Source organism: Epinephelus lanceolatus, chromosome 10 (genome assembly GCF_041903045.1).
Source record: "Epinephelus lanceolatus isolate andai-2023 chromosome 10, ASM4190304v1, whole genome shotgun sequence".
NCBI classification, from domain to species: Eukaryota; Metazoa; Chordata; class Actinopteri; order Perciformes; family Serranidae; genus Epinephelus; species Epinephelus lanceolatus.
The window spans coordinates 4,553,374-4,573,009 of NC_135743.1; the positions used below are offsets into that span (position 1 = coordinate 4,553,374).

The 19,636-nt window shown below is 38.8% G+C and overlaps 3 protein-coding genes and 2 non-coding genes across 5 annotated transcripts in view; 2 read left to right on the plus strand and 3 right to left on the minus strand.

Moving 5' to 3' along the window:
• LOC117265426 (uncharacterized) overlaps positions 1–4,677 on the minus strand; it is a 43,790-nt gene extending 39,113 nt beyond the window's left edge. The window contains exons 1-3 of the mRNA XM_033639912.2: positions 4,178–4,677; positions 1,412–1,496; positions 27–92 (exon numbers count right to left, since the gene is read on the minus strand). Coding sequence (XP_033495803.1) covers positions 27–92; positions 1,412–1,496; positions 4,178–4,198 — 172 coding nt within the window. The 5' untranslated portion in view covers positions 4,199–4,677. The remainder of the gene's footprint in view (positions 1–26; positions 93–1,411; positions 1,497–4,177) is intronic.
• Positions 148–219, plus strand: trnap-ugg (transfer RNA proline (anticodon UGG)). The gene has a single exon. It is a non-coding gene; the product is annotated as a tRNA-Pro (tRNA).
• trnap-cgg (transfer RNA proline (anticodon CGG)) lies at positions 1,720–1,791 on the plus strand. The gene has a single exon. It is a non-coding gene; the product is annotated as a tRNA-Pro (tRNA).
• A 1,743-nt stretch (positions 4,678–6,420) lies between the features above and the next one.
• Positions 6,421–13,537, minus strand: snrnp48 (small nuclear ribonucleoprotein 48 (U11/U12)). Its single transcript, XM_033639669.2, has 9 exons — positions 13,283–13,537; positions 11,202–11,315; positions 10,895–10,955; positions 10,373–10,453; positions 8,367–8,549; positions 7,625–7,746; positions 7,052–7,155; positions 6,784–6,906; positions 6,421–6,646 (listed from the first exon to the last, which is right to left on the minus strand). The coding sequence occupies exons 1-9, from the start codon at positions 13,427–13,429 to the stop codon at positions 6,574–6,576; spliced, it is 1,008 nt and encodes a 335-aa protein (XP_033495560.2). The 5' UTR covers positions 13,430–13,537; the 3' UTR covers positions 6,421–6,573.
• Positions 13,538–14,204: 667 nt separating this feature from the next.
• On the minus strand, positions 14,205–19,340 carry LOC117265698 (uncharacterized). Its single transcript, XM_033640337.2, has 4 exons — positions 19,070–19,340; positions 16,921–17,220; positions 14,646–14,715; positions 14,205–14,464 (listed from the first exon to the last, which is right to left on the minus strand). Exons 1-4 carry the CDS (start codon positions 19,233–19,235, stop codon positions 14,392–14,394), a joined length of 609 nt encoding a protein of 202 aa, XP_033496228.2. The 5' UTR covers positions 19,236–19,340; the 3' UTR covers positions 14,205–14,391.
• Between the last annotated feature and the right edge of the window lie 296 nt (positions 19,341–19,636).

Sequence of the window (19,636 nt, forward strand, 5' to 3'; positions counted from 1 at the left end):
GAATCAGTCAGGGTCGCTGTGCTCACCTGGCTGAGGAGAGGCGAAGTTGTCGTAGGGGTCAACCAAGGAGCCTTCATAGGTGTGTTCCTCACCTGGACAGACATCACGTTATAAAGCTGTACTGTTTGGATTAGCACACATGTAGGTGGCTCATTGGTCTAGGGGTATGATTCTCGCTTTGGGTGCGAGAGGTCCCGGGTTCAAATCCCGGATGAGCCCTTGGTATGAGGAAAAATTAAACCTCATAGAGGAAATATTACTTCTGTAACAGTACAACTCATTCAGGACATTCACCGATTGCGCCACAAAGTAACACCCAACATGTGTCAATCCACAGGCAGCTGAGCAGTTCTTTATCTAGATAAATGACTCCCACTCCCATATAGGACTGCATATGACAGGACTCCACTGTTGTAAACAGAATTTCCAGAAAAAAAAAAGTCTCCGCACATTATGGTCAATGCTGTCATTTTCTTTCAATCCATTATCAAGTTAAAATACAGAACATTTCCAAGTTACAGGAGAAAAAACACTTTCAGATTATTCCAAAAACAAAACTATTTTTCTTTTGGCTGCTAATCAGACTGAGTAAAAATCATGAAATATTCAGTGGGATTTTGTTCAGTGCAACACGAAGATCGCCATGTTGCACTACCATGTTTCTACAGTAGCCCAAACAAGGACAACCCAAACACTGGCTCTAGATAGGGACATTCATGTTTTCACGTCGGCCACTGTAGTTGGAAGCCCATCTGTGACGAGCAGCATCACAAAAACACTGATTTGTTTAATTCAGGTTTTTTGGGTTTATTGTTTTAAATCAGCGCAGAGGAAGAGACCTCTGCCAATGATAACTTCCTGAACTTCTGCATCAGAAATACAGTGAGCACACATAAGCAGATGGTGGACTAGTGGCCCATCTGTGACTTGTCAACAGCGTTCGGGCAAATAGCAAGTTTTAACAGGAAATTGCTTGACCAGGAGAAATTTTAACTGGCAGCAATCTGCAATCCTCACTGCTAGACGGCACTGAATCCTCCTAAACCCCACACACTGGAGCTTTAAGATAAATATGTAAGCTCTGGTGAATTCTGACGGTTATTTGTCTTTACTTTCTTATATTTTCCAGACAACAATTCAGTGAAAGTTGTTGTTCCATCCCTAACACAAACATATCTTTATTCAGCTCTCACTTTAATATTTAATTTAACTGCGTCCTACATATGAAACATTATTTCATAATTAACAAGAATCAAACTAATCAAGTTTCGCTTGTTTATAATTTTGTCTCCTTTTGTTGTCCTGTAAATCAGGAAAAAACTGTCACTTTATCAGCTGTTGATGATTGATGAATAAAAGTGAAACATTTAAAAGAATCATGTCCATCATGGTCGTGTGTGGCCGGTCTGACCTGAGTGATATCCAGAATATTCATCCTGGCAGAGAGAAGAGACGACACACAGCATGAACACCAGCAGCCCAGAGAGGAGAGACGCCTGCAGGAGAAATACACACAGGAACATTCATTAAATATCATCTAACACTTAAACAATCTGTGTGAAGACCAGGACAGACCAGCTCTAGTCCAGTTCAACAGTTAATGTGGCCTCTGATTTTTGGAACCGAATAGACAACGATTGAAGATGATAAACAATTTTGATTTATTGTCGGCACATCAGAACTTCTTCTTCTACTGTATGAATTATTAAACTTTTGTGTGGCTCGTTGGTCTAGAGGTATGATTCTCGCTTCGGGTGTGAGAGGTCCCGGGTTCAACTCCCGGACGAGCCCTTACTTTGATACCCAAAATATCTCACAGACATATATTACCTCTAAAACTATAATGTGATGGTAAATGATTGAACCAAAGGATTCCACAAGAGGGTCATTAACTTGTACTCCAAATAGACTGTTGGTGTAAACCCCAGAGCCTAATCCATGAATGAAATATGCTAACTGCAGATTTATGTGCATCCATGATAAATCAGGGAAGTGTTTACATTCATGGAGCAAATTCACTGTTTTAAAGCTCCTGTGGCTGCTGGGGATTCGAGCTGCTCAGATGAGACTCTGCTGGTGTCTGTGTGAGAATTAAACAGACTGAAAGGTTTCTTTGTCGGGATGAAAACCGCCAAGTTCTTCTCAGACTCATCTGACATTCCTCAAGCTTCACTGTGAGCCTCAACAACAACTGAGGAAAAACCTCAACACTGAACTGAGCCGGGAAAACTGTGCAGTGGGCTTTGATACGAAAGGACCTCCAAAGGGATACACATGGGGTCATAGACCCATTTTTTGAGAAGTTTCACTTCAAGGACCTCCATCTGAAAAGAATTTGGTTGTTAAATCTGTAACAGTTAAGGAGAAAACTGAGGAGGAAGTGAAACCTGTGACTCACACTGGGCTCACTTTTATAGAAACTTAAACAGTGAAAATAAATTGTTCCTATTATCTGAGGACTCCCTGGAACTCCCTCAGGGATCCCCTAATCCTCTAGGGACCACATTTAACATAACCAGAATTTCCTTGTGTGATTTCTGAAATCTCAGTTTGAGATTGCAAGATATTTGAATTTTGGAAAACTAATAGAGGAACATTTTGTAAGTGGAAACATTCCAACTCTTGAAACTTCAAATCACCTGTCCATGACTGTGTCTCTCTGCTTTTAACTTAAATTATCTTTTAAATCAGAAGTAGAGACACAGAGCCACGGACAGCTGACAGTCATAGTAGACAATATTTTATATTCTAGTTTTTGGTCAACAAATACTGTAATACTGTTTTCTCTTTCTTTCTTTTTTTAGAAGAAATTTAAGAGGCTTATTTGATTAAGTAAAAATGCAACAAAGAGCAGAGACAATGTTTATTTTTGTTACACAAGACCATAAACAAAAAAGGGGAAAGAATAAAAAAATGAAGTGTTTAATTGGTTAAATACTGACCTGAGAAACGTTCTCACTACCCTGCTATTTAACATGAACCTTTTTTTGCCACATTTCTATGTAGTATGAGAAGTTTTATCCTAAAACAATCTTTTATTAATCTGAGCAGTGTTTCAGGACTCTGCTGGATGTTCAGCATGATGCTGTTAACAGTGTGAAGAATGAAGCAGTAATCCTGACCTGCAGGACCTCTGGGGCAGTGAGGTGAGACACACTTCATGTTCTTGTTGATCTTTGTAGTTCGTTATTGAGAAAACATTTTTTTTGTCATTTGAGGGTGTCTGGTTTATTTGTGGGCCTAAAATTAAATTGTTCTCACCATGATTATACTTAGCAAACCAAATAAAAATGCATTGGTAGAGTCCACGTGGTCTAGCTGTGGTTTGTTATTTCTTCTTACAAAAAAATTCCAATTCCTGTAAAAGATTTGGCTTTGTCTATAATCCAACTTTCAAGAGAAAACAGCCAGGTGACAAAATAAAATCTGTCATCATAAATCACGATGGAAAATGATCCACAGAAATGCTCCCTCAGCAAAACAACTCCGTAAGAGAAACTGAATAACCCGTTACTCATTGTTTAACACACACCGTCAGAAACTTTGTCAGCACGCCTGAATATGCAGAATAAAGCCAAATACATTCCCCTGTTGTATTTAAGAAAACAGTTAGCACACCGCAGTGTATGCAGGAACCACAGAGTTGTAGTACTGCTTTGACACCAACGATAAAAACGTATAAAGGTTTTTGTACAAATACCATTGGTGTTAATCAAGCTTCTCTCTACAGGTCAGTTCAGTATAAATTGAGTTTAGTTTTCTAAAACAGGTCTTGTGCAAAGGTAAATTATTAAGAATTACTTTAATGAATAGTTCAAGCTGTAAAACCTTAGATTTTGCCGTTTAAGAAACCAACTAAATCTAAAAAATACAGAAAAAATGACATTTTAATATGGAAATGAAGAACTCGTATACTTAAGTTTCAGGTAATAATAATAATGATGATATTTAAGGCCTGGTTTTTATGACACACGATGACACCCTGGGAAGCACTTCAAAGAAAACATGCTGCTGTTAACCTCAAATGTGCATCTACAGTTTGCTCCATTTAACACAGCCAAACCTGGACAGTTTCTTCATTTTAATCCCAGCTGAAATTCCACCCGTTCCCATCGGTGGGTCAAACAGACACCAAACCTGCAGGCCCCTGACCAAACCCAGACCATTACCCTCTTACCTTGTCACTGGAGGCTCCCATGGTGCTGCAGAGACCCTCAGTCTAGACCAGACCCTGCGCAGGACGCTTACAGGATATAGATGAGGATTATAACAACCTGACTTAGCTTTCCCTGAGCAGCTCTCCTCACAGCATTATCGCCCCTGATGGTTCCCCCTGTCCTCTCTGTCTCCTCTCTGTCTCTCCAGGATCCCTCAGGTTCCCAGGCACTGACGGGATCCTCTCAGCCTTTTTTGTTCTTCTCGTCCTCTATCTCTGTGTCTCAACAGGGTGAGAAATACCTGAGCCAGAATCCAGCAACAGCAGAGAAGACAAGAAGAAAGAAGAGATGGATTTGTGTAGAAATTTCGTGCAAAGTCTAAACTTTAAGTCTAAACAAAATCCCACTGAACATTTCATAATTTTTACTTAGTCTGATTAGCAGCCCAAAGAAAAATAGTCTAATATCTGAAATCTCCATCAAGAAGGAATTCCTTTGCTCACAGCCTAAATTTCGAGCAAATTTCACTTAAAATTGTTGAAAGGTTTTCAACATATCCTCCTCACAATAAATCATAAAATATACCCACGCCGAAAAGCCAACTTGCAATATGACAAAACTTTCCGCTTTCCAAGAGGCTGCAAATACTTTATCAATCTGCGGCTAGAAGTGGATCCTGATTCGTTCCTGCAGCTCAACCCAGTTTCTCCACTGAACAATAAACATTATCCTGTCACAATAACCTTCATTATAAAGTCAAAAAAACAAATCTTTAACAACATGACACAAAAAGGTTTTACAAAATCACTTTGAAAACAGGAAGCACGAAACTTCATTATGCTGCAAAATATCTTAATGAGATTTATTTTGAATGGGCGTGGCTGAACACTGATGTGAACTAGAGCTGCAACAACAGAAACACTTTTCATAATCTGTAATTTTCAAAGTAAAAATGCCGAACACACGATGTTTCCAACTCTTCAAATATGAGTTTTTGGCTTTCACGTGTCTTAATATTACTGTAAACAGAATATCTTTGGGTTTCAGACTCTTGGTCAAAGAAAACTAGACATTTAATGATGTTTTTCAAAACATCGCGCCTGCATGTAAAAGTTAGCCAGCTGGCTGGCTCTGGTACATTTACAGAAATGTTGATTCATGTGTGTTGTCCTTACAAATAAATTAAATTAAACGTCACCTTCGGAGAATTTTGCTGCACATTTTTCATTTTCTTATGATGTGTTTTTTACACCAAACAAATAATTGTGACAGTAACAGGCAGATTATTACCTTATAAAATAATTGAGTCACAGCCCTAATTTTAAGTGGTAGTTAATAAGTATGAGTTTAAATTAAAGTCACATACAGAATCTGAAGAACAGTTTCAACCTTCAACATACAATCAATGTTTTTTTATGCCCCTAAACTGTGGAATTCACTGCCTCCAGACATTAGAATGACAAACTCTCTCTGTATTTTTAAAAGTAAATTTTTTAATCTAGCTTTTTGATGTGGAGTAACATTACAGTCTTGATTTTAAAGTTTTAACCACTGGTTATTACCTTATTTTATCCCTCCTTATTGTCATTCTATTTTATTTATTTTCTTGCTTTTTATTCTATGGACTTCTAATAATTTTTTGTTCATTTGTTCTGTTTTGTTTGGTTTGCTTTTTTAATATTTTATTGCTTTATTGTTGTAATTTTCTTGTCCTTATGTTCAGTTGTTTGTTTTATCCTTTATATTGCACTGTGAAGCACTTTGGGCTGCATGTTTGTAAAGGTGCTGTATAAATAAAGTTGAGTTGAGAATAATTTTACCTTCACAAGTCCATTTAATAAACTGTGATCATGTGTAGTTTTTAAACAATAACCTGCACATTTTAGGGATTTAGAATCAAACAATTTGACATTTTTCCCAAAAAATGTCAAAACTTCTTGACTCCCACATTTCAAAATACCTTCCAGGGTTTCTCACTGACTGCAGAAACTTTGAATTAACACTCGAAGACACAGCAAAATTAAGCATGACCTTTAACCCAGAGATTAAAGTGTGCCAGCTATGACACTCCTGTCCAACATTCCATGTGGTCTGTAGTTAAAGAATTCCCACCCAATCCGGCAGAGGCGGGTGGGGCCTGTTCACGATTAGCAGACGTGTAATCACAAACAGTGACATTTAAAAGCAGCAGTGGTAACACATGACATGACTTAAACATTTAATGTTTTGAAATGGTGTTGGTGAAGCATTACAAAGCTCAAAATAGTGTTTGTTCCCAAAACTTTATTCCCATTTATTTCATTTCAAAATTTCCTGGTGTATGAACTGAAGAAAGTTGTGACACCTGACACTGTTTGACCTAAAGAGGCACAATGACCTTTGGCATCATCTTAACAGACTTGCTGATCCAGCACTTTTACTTCTCCTCTTTCTTCTTCTTTTTCTTCTTCTTTCTGTCGTGGTGGTGGTCATCAGGGGAGCGGGAATCCCTGCAAAGACCCATAAAGAAAACTGTAAGAGTTCATTTTGGCCCGTTTAGCCAACAAACCAGTGATTGTTCCCCACAGAGTTTTTCCAAAGCTGCATTGTAAGAATTCAGTTGCATTAGTTTGAAGATTTTTCTCACCTCTCCCTCTTCTTCCTCTTTTTCTTGCTCTCTCTGTCTTGGCTTTGTTCACGGCTGTGATGACGTCTACTGTGGGAGTGACGAGACTCTGATGACACCGATCGCCTCTCACTCGGTCGATGCCTGACAGACAAATAACATCGGTCATTAGCCCTTCACCTACTCTGACCCGGTGCTCTCACAGGTTTTCTTTACTTCAGAATACCTTTCACTTAATAAACAATGTTACAGGAAGCTGATCATCGGGAGGTCACGGTGTTTCACATACCTGTGGGAGGACAGTTCAGATCTTGCCGGCTCCGACTCTTCCTCTTCCTCTCTCCACTGTCTGGCGAGCTCGTCTGAGTGGACATGGATCACTTCTCTGATTACCTGCAGGGTGATCACAGCGATGCCAGATCATCAATTTGTTTCTTAATCTTTATTCAAACAAACTGAGAACTCTTGATCTGGGATCAGCTACAGGTTTTCACAGTTACACAAAAACACCAGCATTTCCTGGGCTGTTTATAGAATTTATTTGGATCAACTAAAAACCTTTGACCTGCACTGTAATTTTTCTTCCCTTCAAACCTTTACATGCAGCACAGATTGTAACACGCATGATGAGCAGATAAACCAATTTTCTGGACACACAGTCCAATGTGCTGCACTGTCAGGACCATGATCCTTTAGGTTGAACACAATGTTTGCCTGTCCCACCTCTCCCAATGATAACAAAGCCATTTGAACTCTGAAGGCAACAAATACCAGTACATAGATGCTTGAACATGTGTGACAACTTCTACATGAGATTATGGGTAAAGAAGTAGCCAAACATTCTCCTGTTGCTCACTCATACCTCAGTGTAGGACTTTTTGGTGATATGAACGTTCTTGGCTCGATACGACTGACGCCGCCTCTTGTAGTCTCTCATCTCTGCCATCAGCTCCAGGTGAGTCTTTGGTTCGTTCTGTTCTTCATCTACACACAAACACACACTTATTGAACCAGAGGGCCACGCTGAGGGAGAAAATATACTGCTCTTTCTTTATTCACCAAAATAAGCCAAACAGGAACTATTTTAAAGGTAATATTAGTTTACAAACAACTAATGAGGGAGAGCTGAGATAAAGTTAGAAGTAAAACATGTTTACTAAAATTGAATGGTCCTGAATGGTCTCGCTCTGGGGTGAAGTCTAAGAGCAGATTGACCTGGCAAACATTGTGATGGTGAGAGCAAAGTGACCTGGCAAACACTGTGATGGTGAGAGCAAAGTGACCTGGCAAACATTGTGATGGTGAGAGCAAAGTGACCTGGCAAACACTGGGATGGTGAAACAAGTTCTGGGAAATGGCAGAAAATCACCCATACACACACATGGAAAGTTAGGTATGTTTATCTGAGGAGGAGTATAAGAATGTTTGGTGAACTGCTCTACAGGGCTGTCTCATTGTTGTAAGCTGTGTCTTCAATAAAATATCCGCAGAAGGCTGTGAACCGATCCAAGTCATACAAGTCTTTTTTCAACACCATGCACATTCTTATTGTTCTGATGTTTGGGAAACTCTGGGAGGTCGTCACCATGACGTGTCAGTCTTACCCTTCTGGAGTTTGGAAACCAAATCTACGTAGAGATCCTCGTTGCTCGCGGAAGCCGTTTCCTTCTGTTGGCTAAGGACGCTAACCACATGATCGTAAAGAGCCAATCGGTCGGCCACAGTGAGGTCACACACTGTGCGCTTGTGGTTCTGAGGCACGTCAACGGGCTGGCCGGAGTACTGACCTGATGGAGGACCAGAGAGGCTTTACACACAAATCACCCTGACACATTGATTATTCAACAAACACTGATTAAAGAACTCGTCTCCAGCTTACAAGTCCATCTTTTATTGAGGTGGGAAACCCAGAAATAAGGAGTTTGTACTCCATACACAACACAGCGAGGCAGCTGTCAAAATGTTGAAAAAAATCCAACACTTGGTGGAGACGTGGGTAGAACACAACTGGAAAACACCTGGTGTTTGTTGGCGAGTTTGTATTTTTCACGCTCTGTGTGGGATTCCCATCCTACTGAGTTTGAAAAGCTTTTTGCATAAAATACACAGAGCAACACTGCCATATACTGGTTTTAGACATGCAGAGAAATTTTGGTTAAATAGCCAATTTTTATTGAATTTGCAATTCCCCACATCGTCCACAATGCAGTGACAGCAAGTTAGCAGACAGTGAATCCTCTGCTCCGAGCAACCCAGTGGGAACAACATGACTGTTGAGTGACGGTTCTGCAATCTTGATTTGCGTGACTTTAATCGGTAAAATGTTTAAAGTAAATAGATGTTACAATTATCAAACAATGCAAAATCAGAAAAAAATGATTCATAAAATCCTAGTTTTCATGTCCCAAACATTTTTAAGATTTTTGATAGATTGATTTTAAGACATTTAACACCAATTAAGGCCTTACTTTTTAGTTAATGCGTTCAATTTTTTAAGACTTTTTAAGGATCCACAGGAACCCTCAATACAGTTATCTTTAAGTAGGTGATAAAAACAGTTGGTGGATCAGACCAATTTATATTTTGATTTACACAATGTAATTAGCAGAATTATATAGTTTTTGTGCTACAAAATTATTATTTTGTGAACTGTTTTACCCTGCTAGTAAGTACACAAAAACTCTTTTGTAACCAGACACATGTTCTTATTCATAATTTTTGAAAGAAAAATCACACCAGACACCAGGTCTGTTTCACATGTCACCGTCAGATCTGATAAAGATACTCAAGTTCTCCATCGCCCTGCATTTATTTTCTAACTCTGCTGTATCTTTAATCCATTGTTCATATCCTTATTTGTGATCAATATGGACCTAATGAGTCAAAATGAGTGATTGTAGCTCCTAACTGGAATTATTTTAGCAGTGGATTTCAGAGAAAGAAGTGTCATTAATATATTTTATATTCAGTGTGAGTTTTTAAAACTGTTTTAAAAACATAAATGAAGTTTACTTTTATCCACATTAATGTCTACTGACAAGTCTGAACGTGTGAAGACTTTTCCCAAAACGTAAAGGGAAAAGGCTGTGTTTAAGTATGCCTACTCTGTGTGTGTGTGTTCATGTGTGTTGTGTCCCAGCCCAGCCCTGTGGTTTGAAAGGATATGATGTTAAAGGATACTACACGCAATCAGGCAAGACTGAACCAGAGCAGCAGAACTTTCTAGAGCCCAGCACCTCTCTAATACTCACCACTGTCGCTGCAAACAGAACACACAACACACGGGTTACAAACATTAGCAGAAAAAAACACATGAAATAAAAGGTGACAAATATGAAATGAGAAAATATCTGAAAAAGTTTCACTGAGATTAATATTTGTGGAGGCAGATGTAGGTTGAGAGGGACCAAACAGCTGAGTGATGAGTTAGTGAGGTTAGCACAAGATAATCCTTTAGTGACATCTAGTGGTTTGTCAGTGCATCTGGAGTGTAAGGCTAAGTTATGTAATTGTGAATGCTGCCCCTGATCAGGATGGTATATATGATGGTATACATGAGCACGTCAGAGGAAACAGTTGTCCAGTGAAGTGTTTCAAGTTAAGCCCACACCTTGCCAGAAGACTCCCTCCATCCTCATGAGCGGTGCAGCAGATCTCGCCTGCAGAATCACCTGGTGCTGAGTGGATTTGTCTGCATAAATGAAATGGTTTGTGTCAGTCAAACCAGATAGAAAAATCACATTTTACTTCTATCTGTAAATACACCTGTCTTCATAATATAACTTTCCTCTTATCAGGAGTTCTTCTTCATCTTGTAGTAAAGATAAAAAAAAATGAAATAGTTCTGGCTGCCAGGACACAGGTGCATAGTTGAGGTAAGTGGTTATATTCTTAAATAAAAAAATCAAAATAAAAAATATTGGTATTTTTATAGAACATTTGACTTTGATTAGCTGACCTTTGGAGCATATAGATATTGGAGCATATAGAGCAACAATGATTGTATTTTTTTATGTTGTGTTGTTTATGTTGTTTTTTTTTTGTCTCCAAGGCATTTTCTTCAATTCTCTCTAATGAATAAATGATATTTTATTAAACCTTTACCCATTACGGTAAAAAAAAAAAGACTCACCCATTACGAAGCTTTTGACACCGCTGTTCTCATAACACACAGAAGGGTCGAACATTTCCGCCTATAAAAGAGTGATGCAACTATTTATTGCTCCTTCACTGATTAAGTAGTGCATTACTGTGGCAGTATATTAACACGTGAGCAGTTGGTTGTCTTATATTGTTTTGTGCCTTCTTGCTGGTATTACTGGCACAGACAGCAGCTGTGAAACCTACCAGCAGTATATTTTACTGTAAACATCTGACATGCCTTACTGTGGGACACTGATTCGTTAGTGTCCATTAGATTCAAGCCACGTGTATGTTACCTGCTCCTCAGCTGCGTAGCCCATCTTTCGGAGGCTACAGGAAGCTTTGTGTTTCTCCATGGTTCTGACCGGGACTCTGTGGTTGGGGTCGTAGGGACACTGCTCCATTGCTTCCTGAGAAAACACCACAAACATCACAGGAACGTTAGCCATGGATAACAGAGATATGATGAGGTGAGCTTTTTTTCAGTCTATTTGTAGATTGCCTACATCTACCAGCTCTTGGCCTGTGCTTTAATCTGCACACACAAATATAGTATGCTTAGCCTGACATTAAGGATTTGGAAAAAATCATAAAAACGAAAGAGAACAGTGTAAAATACAACATAGTAAAATCTGGATAAATATTGCAAGCTACTGTATTGGAAATTATTAATACGGTCGAAAAGGTAATCAACAATATAATAGAAATTATGTAATTATATCAAATCATGCAACAGTTAACACCTACGTAATGGAAACGTTTAGGCCTCTGTACTACATGCCACAAAGCAGAGAGAATGTGACGTAATCTTGCATTTTATGTCTTCTCAGGATATCACAAGCACAAGTGCCTTACACGACATTTACTCTTTGTCAACAACAACGAGCTGTGAGAACTGTTCTTGATGTCCAAGGACTTGACTAGATAAGCTGGGCAAAACTGCTTCGTCACCCCTCTGATGATGCTCGTTAAAGATCCCTGACCTCAGCTGTTGTTAGTGTGTATATAAGTATCTGACATCTCCTGTGTTCAGGGCTCACTCTTTGTACTCAGCTCATTCTTGACTGTTTGTTGGGAGTCTATCTGCAGATACTGAATTAAAATTACAGAAAGACAAGTTTCTGACTCGACTTGGCAGGGTCACTCGTGTGAGAGGTCACCTGGAACTCAGTGTAGACGGTAAAGACTATGCACAGCTAGAGTCTGGGACTTTAACCTCAACCTCCCCATCAAAGAGGGTAGAGATGTGGGGGCCTGACGCCTGAGTACTGGGGCTCACTCACCATCTGTCATCCAATGAACTAGGTGGCTTGAGACACACTGTCTCTCTGGTAAGTGAGAATTCGATTGGAAAAGTAAAGATTCTCACCACTGACAAGTGTGTTGTGTCAGACGTGTCAACAGGGCGGTAATCAATGAACAGAAAATGTATTAGATGTCTACTGTGACGTCAAAAAACTGCGTAACTATGAAAGAATATTGCAGAGCCACATGACAGTTTCCGTAAGGGAATAAACTGGGCCGACGGCAGCTGGCAATCCAGTTAGTTTTATAGATATATGGGGAATAAACAAGACATGCAAGCGTAAATTTCACAGATAAATTATGAGGATGGCTCTCTGACTAAGGTTTGTTGTAACATTACGATCAACCAGTGGTTGAAAAGTATTCATATACTTTACATAAGTAAAGGTTTTAATAAAACATTGCGAAAACACTCCACTACAAGTAAAGGCCCAGCATTCAAGACTTACTTAGGTTAAATAGTACATAATCATCACCAGCAAAATTTACAATTATAATTATGTTGCAGTAAAGTTTTCAATGCTGTCAGTGTTTTCTCAATCTATCTGATGTTTTTGGATTAATATTAATGCTGTATTAATAAAGAAAGAAACTGTCCTGTTTCCAGCTTTATGGTGCATTTCCAGCTGATACAAGAGGGCTTTCAAATAAGTTATTTAGCCTGAGAAGTAGGAAAGTGTTCTCAATACTTAACGGTTTATCACAAGCATAACGTTACATGATTTTACTGGACAGGAAGGATATGAAACAAATACCTTGACCTTGCACTTCACAATAACAGTTAAACAGAGTTACGCTAGCTAATCGATTTAACGTCAACCGTTAACGTTACAGCTAACGCTAGCTAACGATAAATACTGTTGACCCGAAAGTCACAGCTCGGTGTCACGGTTGGTACGAACCACTAACAAAATATGCTTTCATTGAATTAACCTCTAAATATTACAAACACTGTTTAGCTGCGATAAAACCACGGCAAACTCCTAAAAGACTGATTGTTATCGTGACTGGAGACTAAACGCAAAAGCTAGCTAAACATACGTTAGCCAACATAACGGTTAATTTAACATACCTGGCTCGAGTCCTTGAAGTCCAGCGACCATCCGAGGGTTTCAAATATATCGTTTAGCTGCTTTTTGCAGTTTTCTGTGAACTCTGTCAGCTCCCGCAGACGTTCCAGCCGATCCTGGAGAGTCTCTGTTTGTAATAAGTCCGACATTTTGAGGTTTTAAATCCTAAACAGATGAGAATTTGTATCAAATATCATCGGTGTTTGGTTTTCACTGCATCTGCGGCCGCCATGTTCTGCGTGACGTTATGACGTAGGCCAGGGTGTCGGCGGGAGAACAGAAGCGATGCATGCTGGTAGTTGAAGTAGAATAAGAATTCGCAAGTCCCCTATTAATTATATTATATTATATTATATTATATTATATTATATTATATTATATTAGACCGACCAATGTTCTATTTTTTTAAATTACATACTTTTAAATTTTGTGATAGTTGGTTTTAAAACACAGATAATGTACAAAGTTAAAAATAATTTGCTTCCTTACTGTATTCGAAAACTATTTGAAATAAGAGACAGCAAGTATGAATTTAAGGGAATAGATGTGTACCTGTCCAAAGGGTGAAACAAAAACAAATATAGAACTATGGTATGATTATTATTTTGTATTTTAGTTGTTGTTCCTGTTTTTTGTCTTTCTGTTTTAATTCTGTTTTTTTGTTTTTTTTTTTGTTCTTTTTAAGTCTTGAACTTAGCTGTAAATGAGTTACTCATGGGAGTAAAAAGAAATAAGCTACACTTTTTTTCTGTATATATTTCTTGTTTTTTCTTTTAATTCAATACCTTGATGTTATTTATTTATTAAATATATGCAAGGCCCAACAATAAATTCATTTTAATTTACTAAAATATTTTATTTATTATAATATAATATTTACTAAAATATTATATTATATATTTTTTAAATAAATACAGTCATAACAACAAGTCATTTTTTATTGTTTTGTTTGCTGTTGTAACTCATGTTAATGACAGTTGACATTGGCTTCAACTAAACAAAAAAGGATAAATGGCATATCACAACAACAGTGATAAAAAATATAAATACAAACAAATGGACAAATATTTGAATAATATCAGAACAGCACACGCTGAAAGTTCCTCAGGGCTCATGTGGGGTACAGCTGGGCATCTTGCAGTAGCTCAGGATGCAGCAGATCATCTGTGTAAATGTCCTCTGTTCTGAGGAGAGGAAAGGCAGAAACCACATTTTCAACCAAACACGGTATGATTGTGTTGCTGTGAATCACACTGTAACTTCATGTGAACATGTAGAATTAATACAAGTTATTTGAATCACAGAAACAACTGCATTAGTGGCACAGTTATCATAACTGTCATAATATGTTTATGCAGCACTTACATTACTTCTAGAGTGTCTTCAACAGCGACCTCCTCCACCACCTCCACTCCCACCACTAGGTTCCTCCTCACTGCATGAAGCAAACACAATAATATGTAAAAGCATCTGATACTGGTTCTTTGTAATAATGGCACTCATGACCCAAGCTATTGCACATTATGATAAGCCTTTCAGTTTTAGTGGATTAAAAGTGCAGGAAGAAATAGGTGGCTCCTGCAAATTGTTTCATTTATTGTCACTGACTGTGCAACAATTTGGAACTTGGCCATCCACCTTCTACCCCTGAAATAAAATGTCAGTGAGTAAAACTCGTTCAACGAGGCAAATGTGTTCCCGTCAGGCCAGGAAGACAAAGGTCACAGGGACATCCGACATTTTATCATCAAAAACTGGCAGGGTCAGTCTCAAGTCAGGAGGAAGGTGGACTCTGTTTTTAAATGTCCCACAGTAGCCAAACCCTTACACGTAACAATGATTTCTCTCTAAAAGAATATTGTGTAGCTCCTTAATGTTTGTGACATCTGACTTCTGAAGAGAACCTGCACAAAGACAGCAGAGATACCAGTCAGATAACACAGTCATCAGCTCCATTCACAAGCTTGTTCTGTCACATTGTTGAGTACAGTATGCTCTGGTGGATGGGTGGCGATCAGTGCATTTTGACTTGTGTAAAGATGTCTGCCTCTGGACGCTGTCTTGCCTCAAACAGAGGCAGGAATCCTTAAAATACCCTGATGAAAGTCAGCTGCTTCAGAGTGAATCTTTATGACACCAGGACAGTAGTATCCTTCTTTGCCACATTGTTCTCTTGCAGCATGGGTTTAAAAAGCTTGCTTTAAGGATGACATGTATCACATAATTGTCTGCAACACAAAACCAGATAAATGTGGTGCACTAATGAAGCAACAAATAAAAAAATATTACCTTAAAGGGGGAGGCATGTCAAATAAGTTTTTAAGCACTTGGGTGGACTTGTGTTTTTTATTTTGGCTTAGGGGAGGGGCTTACAAATTTAAATAGTTGTATTTTGTATTTATTTTACTGCAGATATTCAAATAAAACATGCATGTTTTCTTCAAAATTTGCTAAAATCAGTGTAACTCAGGTATAAAGGTATATGGATGGTATGAATGACAAATAAAGAGAAGTAAAAAGTAGATTACTGGCTCAAAGATATACTCAAGTAAAAAGCAGAAATACAGTTAAAAAAACAAACAAACATAGAAAGTACTCGTTCCTTATATATACCTTTTTACTAATCTGTGTTACTTGTAATGCATTACTAACCACTCCTGCCAAAATTACACCATTTATCACAGCCAGAAACTGTTAAAGCAGAATTAACAATTGGATATTCACATTTCCGACAGTCATTTGACACATCATGTGTGATGGACACCTCTGTCAGAAAAGATGCACCACGTTCTCATCCCAAGTCGTCGCTTACCACTGCTTTGTCAGTGGACTTTCATGTCTACATATTATGCGCTAGGTAGCCTCTTGCGTTTGCTGTTGGACGTCAACAAAATCATGTAGTTATAGGTTTATGGTTTGGCTCCATATTCATATGGGAAGCGAACACTGGGCTCCCGGGTGAAAGTCCAGGGTTTGTTGGACCCATCCACCACTCGTCCTTCCCATTTATTTTACATTTCATTTAAAATTTGGCCAAAAATCACCATTTGCACGAACTAACCAGCATGCATGACAAGAGTGAAAAACTCAACCCTAGGATTTCATCTTCAACTTTTAACTTTCAAACATCAAAGAGTAAGTTTAAAAACCTAATAACTAATTTATGGTGGAGGGAATGAACATGCATTTTCTGCCAGTCACTTAAGGAGGCTCAAGTAAAACTATCTGTAGCTTCAGGGTCCAGAAAAAAGACAAAACAAAAAAAGAGGTCACATTCCAGCCACCCCCTCCTCTGATGAATAAAAAACAGTCCCTTTAAATGTAGTTTACATGTAAAAATAACTCAATCCACATGCAAATTGGGGATTTTAACATGTGAAAAGACAAATTTCACATGCGTTTTTTTTTGTAAGTGACTTTAACTTCTGTTACATGGTGGCCTGTGAGTGGATTGTGTTTCTGTATATATGAACGAAGGGATAAGCAGTAGATGTGGCCGTTTATCATTAATTGCCCTGGTAACACATGTAACCCCTTTCCCCCAGATAATACCATTTTTTTAAAAGTAAAAAAAATATATATTTAATAAGACCCAAAGAAAAGGTTTAGACATCAGGAAACATCATACAGTATGACTCACCTCCATAGTAGATATATGGAGATCCAGGCCAGCAGGGACCAAAACCTTCTGGTTCCCTCCGCCCATACGCACATACACATCCCTGGGTCTCCATCCCCGCACCCTCCCAGCAACAACCACCAGTGAAATGTCGCGACAAGTCTCCCCCATCAGCACTGATCACTGTTTTATGCTGCTGTGAAGAAGGAGCACCATGAACTTGCCCTGCCAGGCCGGAGCTGCTGGGGATCCCTGAGTGGGTGGGAGGTTTGGAGGTGCACCGCTGAGCATCAGCAGCCTGATTGATGATGTCATCACAACCTACAGGTACAAGTGAGAAGTTATTGGATAACTGGGTGAGATTTCATTTGGAATAACTTTAGCATTTTTATCAACAGCTGATTTAATGAATATGTTATATTTTTCTGGAAACATGTAAATGGACTCTGTTTCTTTGGCTCTTGACTCCACTGAGCTTCGGGAGCGATCTGGGGGTCAGCCCAGTCGCCAGAAGAAAATGTTTGCATCATACATTGCTTCAAACCACAAAACAAAACATAAAGTTTAAATGTACCCTTTACATAGTAATGTACAAATGTATAGTGTCCATAGTTTGCAGAGATGTACATTGCCGATATGTTTTAGAGTCTTGCCCAAGGACACTTTGATGCATGGAGTCAGGGATCAAACCACCAACTCTACAATTGACGGAGGACTCTTCCTGCTGAATAGAGCCCTTAAAAAAGCCACACTTCTTGGTTTTCATATAAGAGGTCAAATATTACAATGACTTGAATTGATTTGGCTGTAAAACTATTGATACTATTATGTTTTTTTTTTGTTAAAATCCTCCCTGGACTCCCTGTGGATCCACATGCTTTTATTTCAGTTAGTTTTCTTTTTGAAAAGCATAATCATTTTCCATTTCCATTTTATTATACATGCATGGCTGGCTAATGCGGGGGCTTGGCTTAGAGAGGTCCATCATGACTGAATCACATGTTTCATCCGTCTGTTTCCTCCACCTGCTGATAGGACCTGCTGGGTTTGGACAAAGAATGAAATCACCAGTCATCTGCATATACTGGCACACACACACACACACACACTCACACACGCATACATGCATTCTGGAGAAAGCCTGAGAGAAGAGAAAGAGGGCTCCTTATCGAGATAGTCTGTAAATGTTTCTCGTGTGAGCAGCTTGTTTGGGATGTTGTTTTTTAATTTTTAATTTGTTTGTCTGTTTGTTATTTTCCTTTTCTATGTGGTTTGTTTTGAACATGCAAGACTGGACGATGGTTATAAAAGAACAATGTCATGTAATCCGATGCGGGATGGATCAAAAAAGGCAAGACACTTTAATAAAAATTAATGAATGAATTATTTTACTGTGCATATTGTGCATCATGGGCACAAAATATTCCTTCAGGGTGAATGAAATTCTACTTTAACTCATCTTTTCATTAGAACACATATACAACTACTGACAAGTGATGAAAACACTTTGGTGTATAAAAACTGAGACAGCAAAATACAGTTCAAAGGAGCTTAAAACTCAGGTAAAATCAGGAAAGACTCTCTGATACAAGCAGGTTTTAGGAAGAGACTTTAAAGAGATCACGGACTCGACCGACCCGTTGTCCAGCAGCAGATTGTTCCAGAGCCTCGGGGCCCTGACTGAAAACGCTTTGTCCCCTGGAACAGACAAAAGACCTCTGCCCGAGGATCTCAAAATGCAGCGTGTATGGTACTAAGAAGTCAGAGATATAGCTGGGAGAGAGGCCATGAAAAGCCTTAAAAGTAATCAGTAAAATCTCATCATGTCTCTGTCAGCTGTATTCTGAACCGTCTGAAGTCAATAAATAGATTTTTGATTCAGGTGAGAAAAGACGCTGTTGCAGTGATCCAGGTGTGAAGAGATGAAGGTGTGTTTTTGTCATTGTGTCAATTGTGTCATTTTTTAAACATTTATAAGACAATAAAAACATGGCTGCACAAGCTTTGTGACATGCTGCTCAAAACTTACTGTCAAACCAGACTGATATTATCCAGTAGGGGACCAGCCAAAGGCAGAATTTGTCTTGTAACGTGCAGGGGTCTGATGTTTTTACTGCAACAACTGAATTTCCATATAGATTATCAAAAAATCTTTTTATCTTAAACCTACCTGTATTGTAGCAGCAAGTAGCAGGGTGCTCCTCTTCCTCCTCCTCTTCTTGGTGGCTCAGCGTGGCTGAAGCATGGCTCCCTGAATGTTGAGGAAGGAGACACAGAGGAGGTCTGGGCGACCTCAGCCAGCAGTCAGGATTCAGCCTGTACATCCTAAACTCCATCTCCAGGTCCCTCCACGAGTGTTTGTGGTCAGGGATGTGAAATCACTCCCTCCTCTTCCTCTCAGCTCTGCCTCTGAAACCGTACACTGAGCCACAGATGGGTTTTCTCTGGACCGGAGTCCGACGCAGCAGGAATGGCCGTATGAGTCACTTTAGAGAACAAGCTGATTGGGCAGATTGCCTCTGTTAATGATGTAATGCCTTCCATGCCTGTGTTTTGCATGTAGTTAAACATTTTAAGTGTATTTTACATTACTGTTAATTTTTAGAACAAGCTGGGGAGTTTTAGATTTATGACTGTGGTGTATTGAGTTCAAAGACTGACACTAACTTCCATTCATTAAACTGCAGTATAGAAATATCGACTTTAAGGTACTCACAGAGAGCAACATGTTTGTTTT

What these genes read in the sequence shown, in the direction of transcription:
- LOC117265698 (XM_033640337.2), bottom strand. Translation starts at nt 19,235, where the DNA reads ATGGAGTTTAGGATGTACAGGCTGAATCCTGACTGCTGGCTGAGGTCG. An exon ending in TACTTGCTGCTACAATACAG is followed by an intron (nt 17,221 to 19,069) that starts GTAGGTTTAAGA and finishes TTGTACCTGTAG; the next exon opens with GTTGTGATGACATCATCAAT. An exon ending in TCCATATATCTACTATGGAG is followed by an intron (nt 14,716 to 16,920) that starts GTGAGTCATACT and finishes TGCTTCATGCAG; the next exon opens with TGAGGAGGAACCTAGTGGTG.
- snrnp48 (XM_033639669.2), bottom strand. Translation starts at nt 13,429, where the DNA reads ATGTCGGACTTATTACAAACAGAGACTCTCCAGGATCGGCTGGAACGT. An exon ending in GCTACGCAGCTGAGGAGCAG is followed by an intron (nt 10,956 to 11,201) that starts GTAACATACACG and finishes ACTCTTTTATAG; the next exon opens with GCGGAAATGTTCGACCCTTC. An exon ending in GGAGGGAGTCTTCTGGCAAG is followed by an intron (nt 8,550 to 10,372) that starts GTGTGGGCTTAA and finishes GTCCTCCATCAG; the next exon opens with GTCAGTACTCCGGCCAGCCC.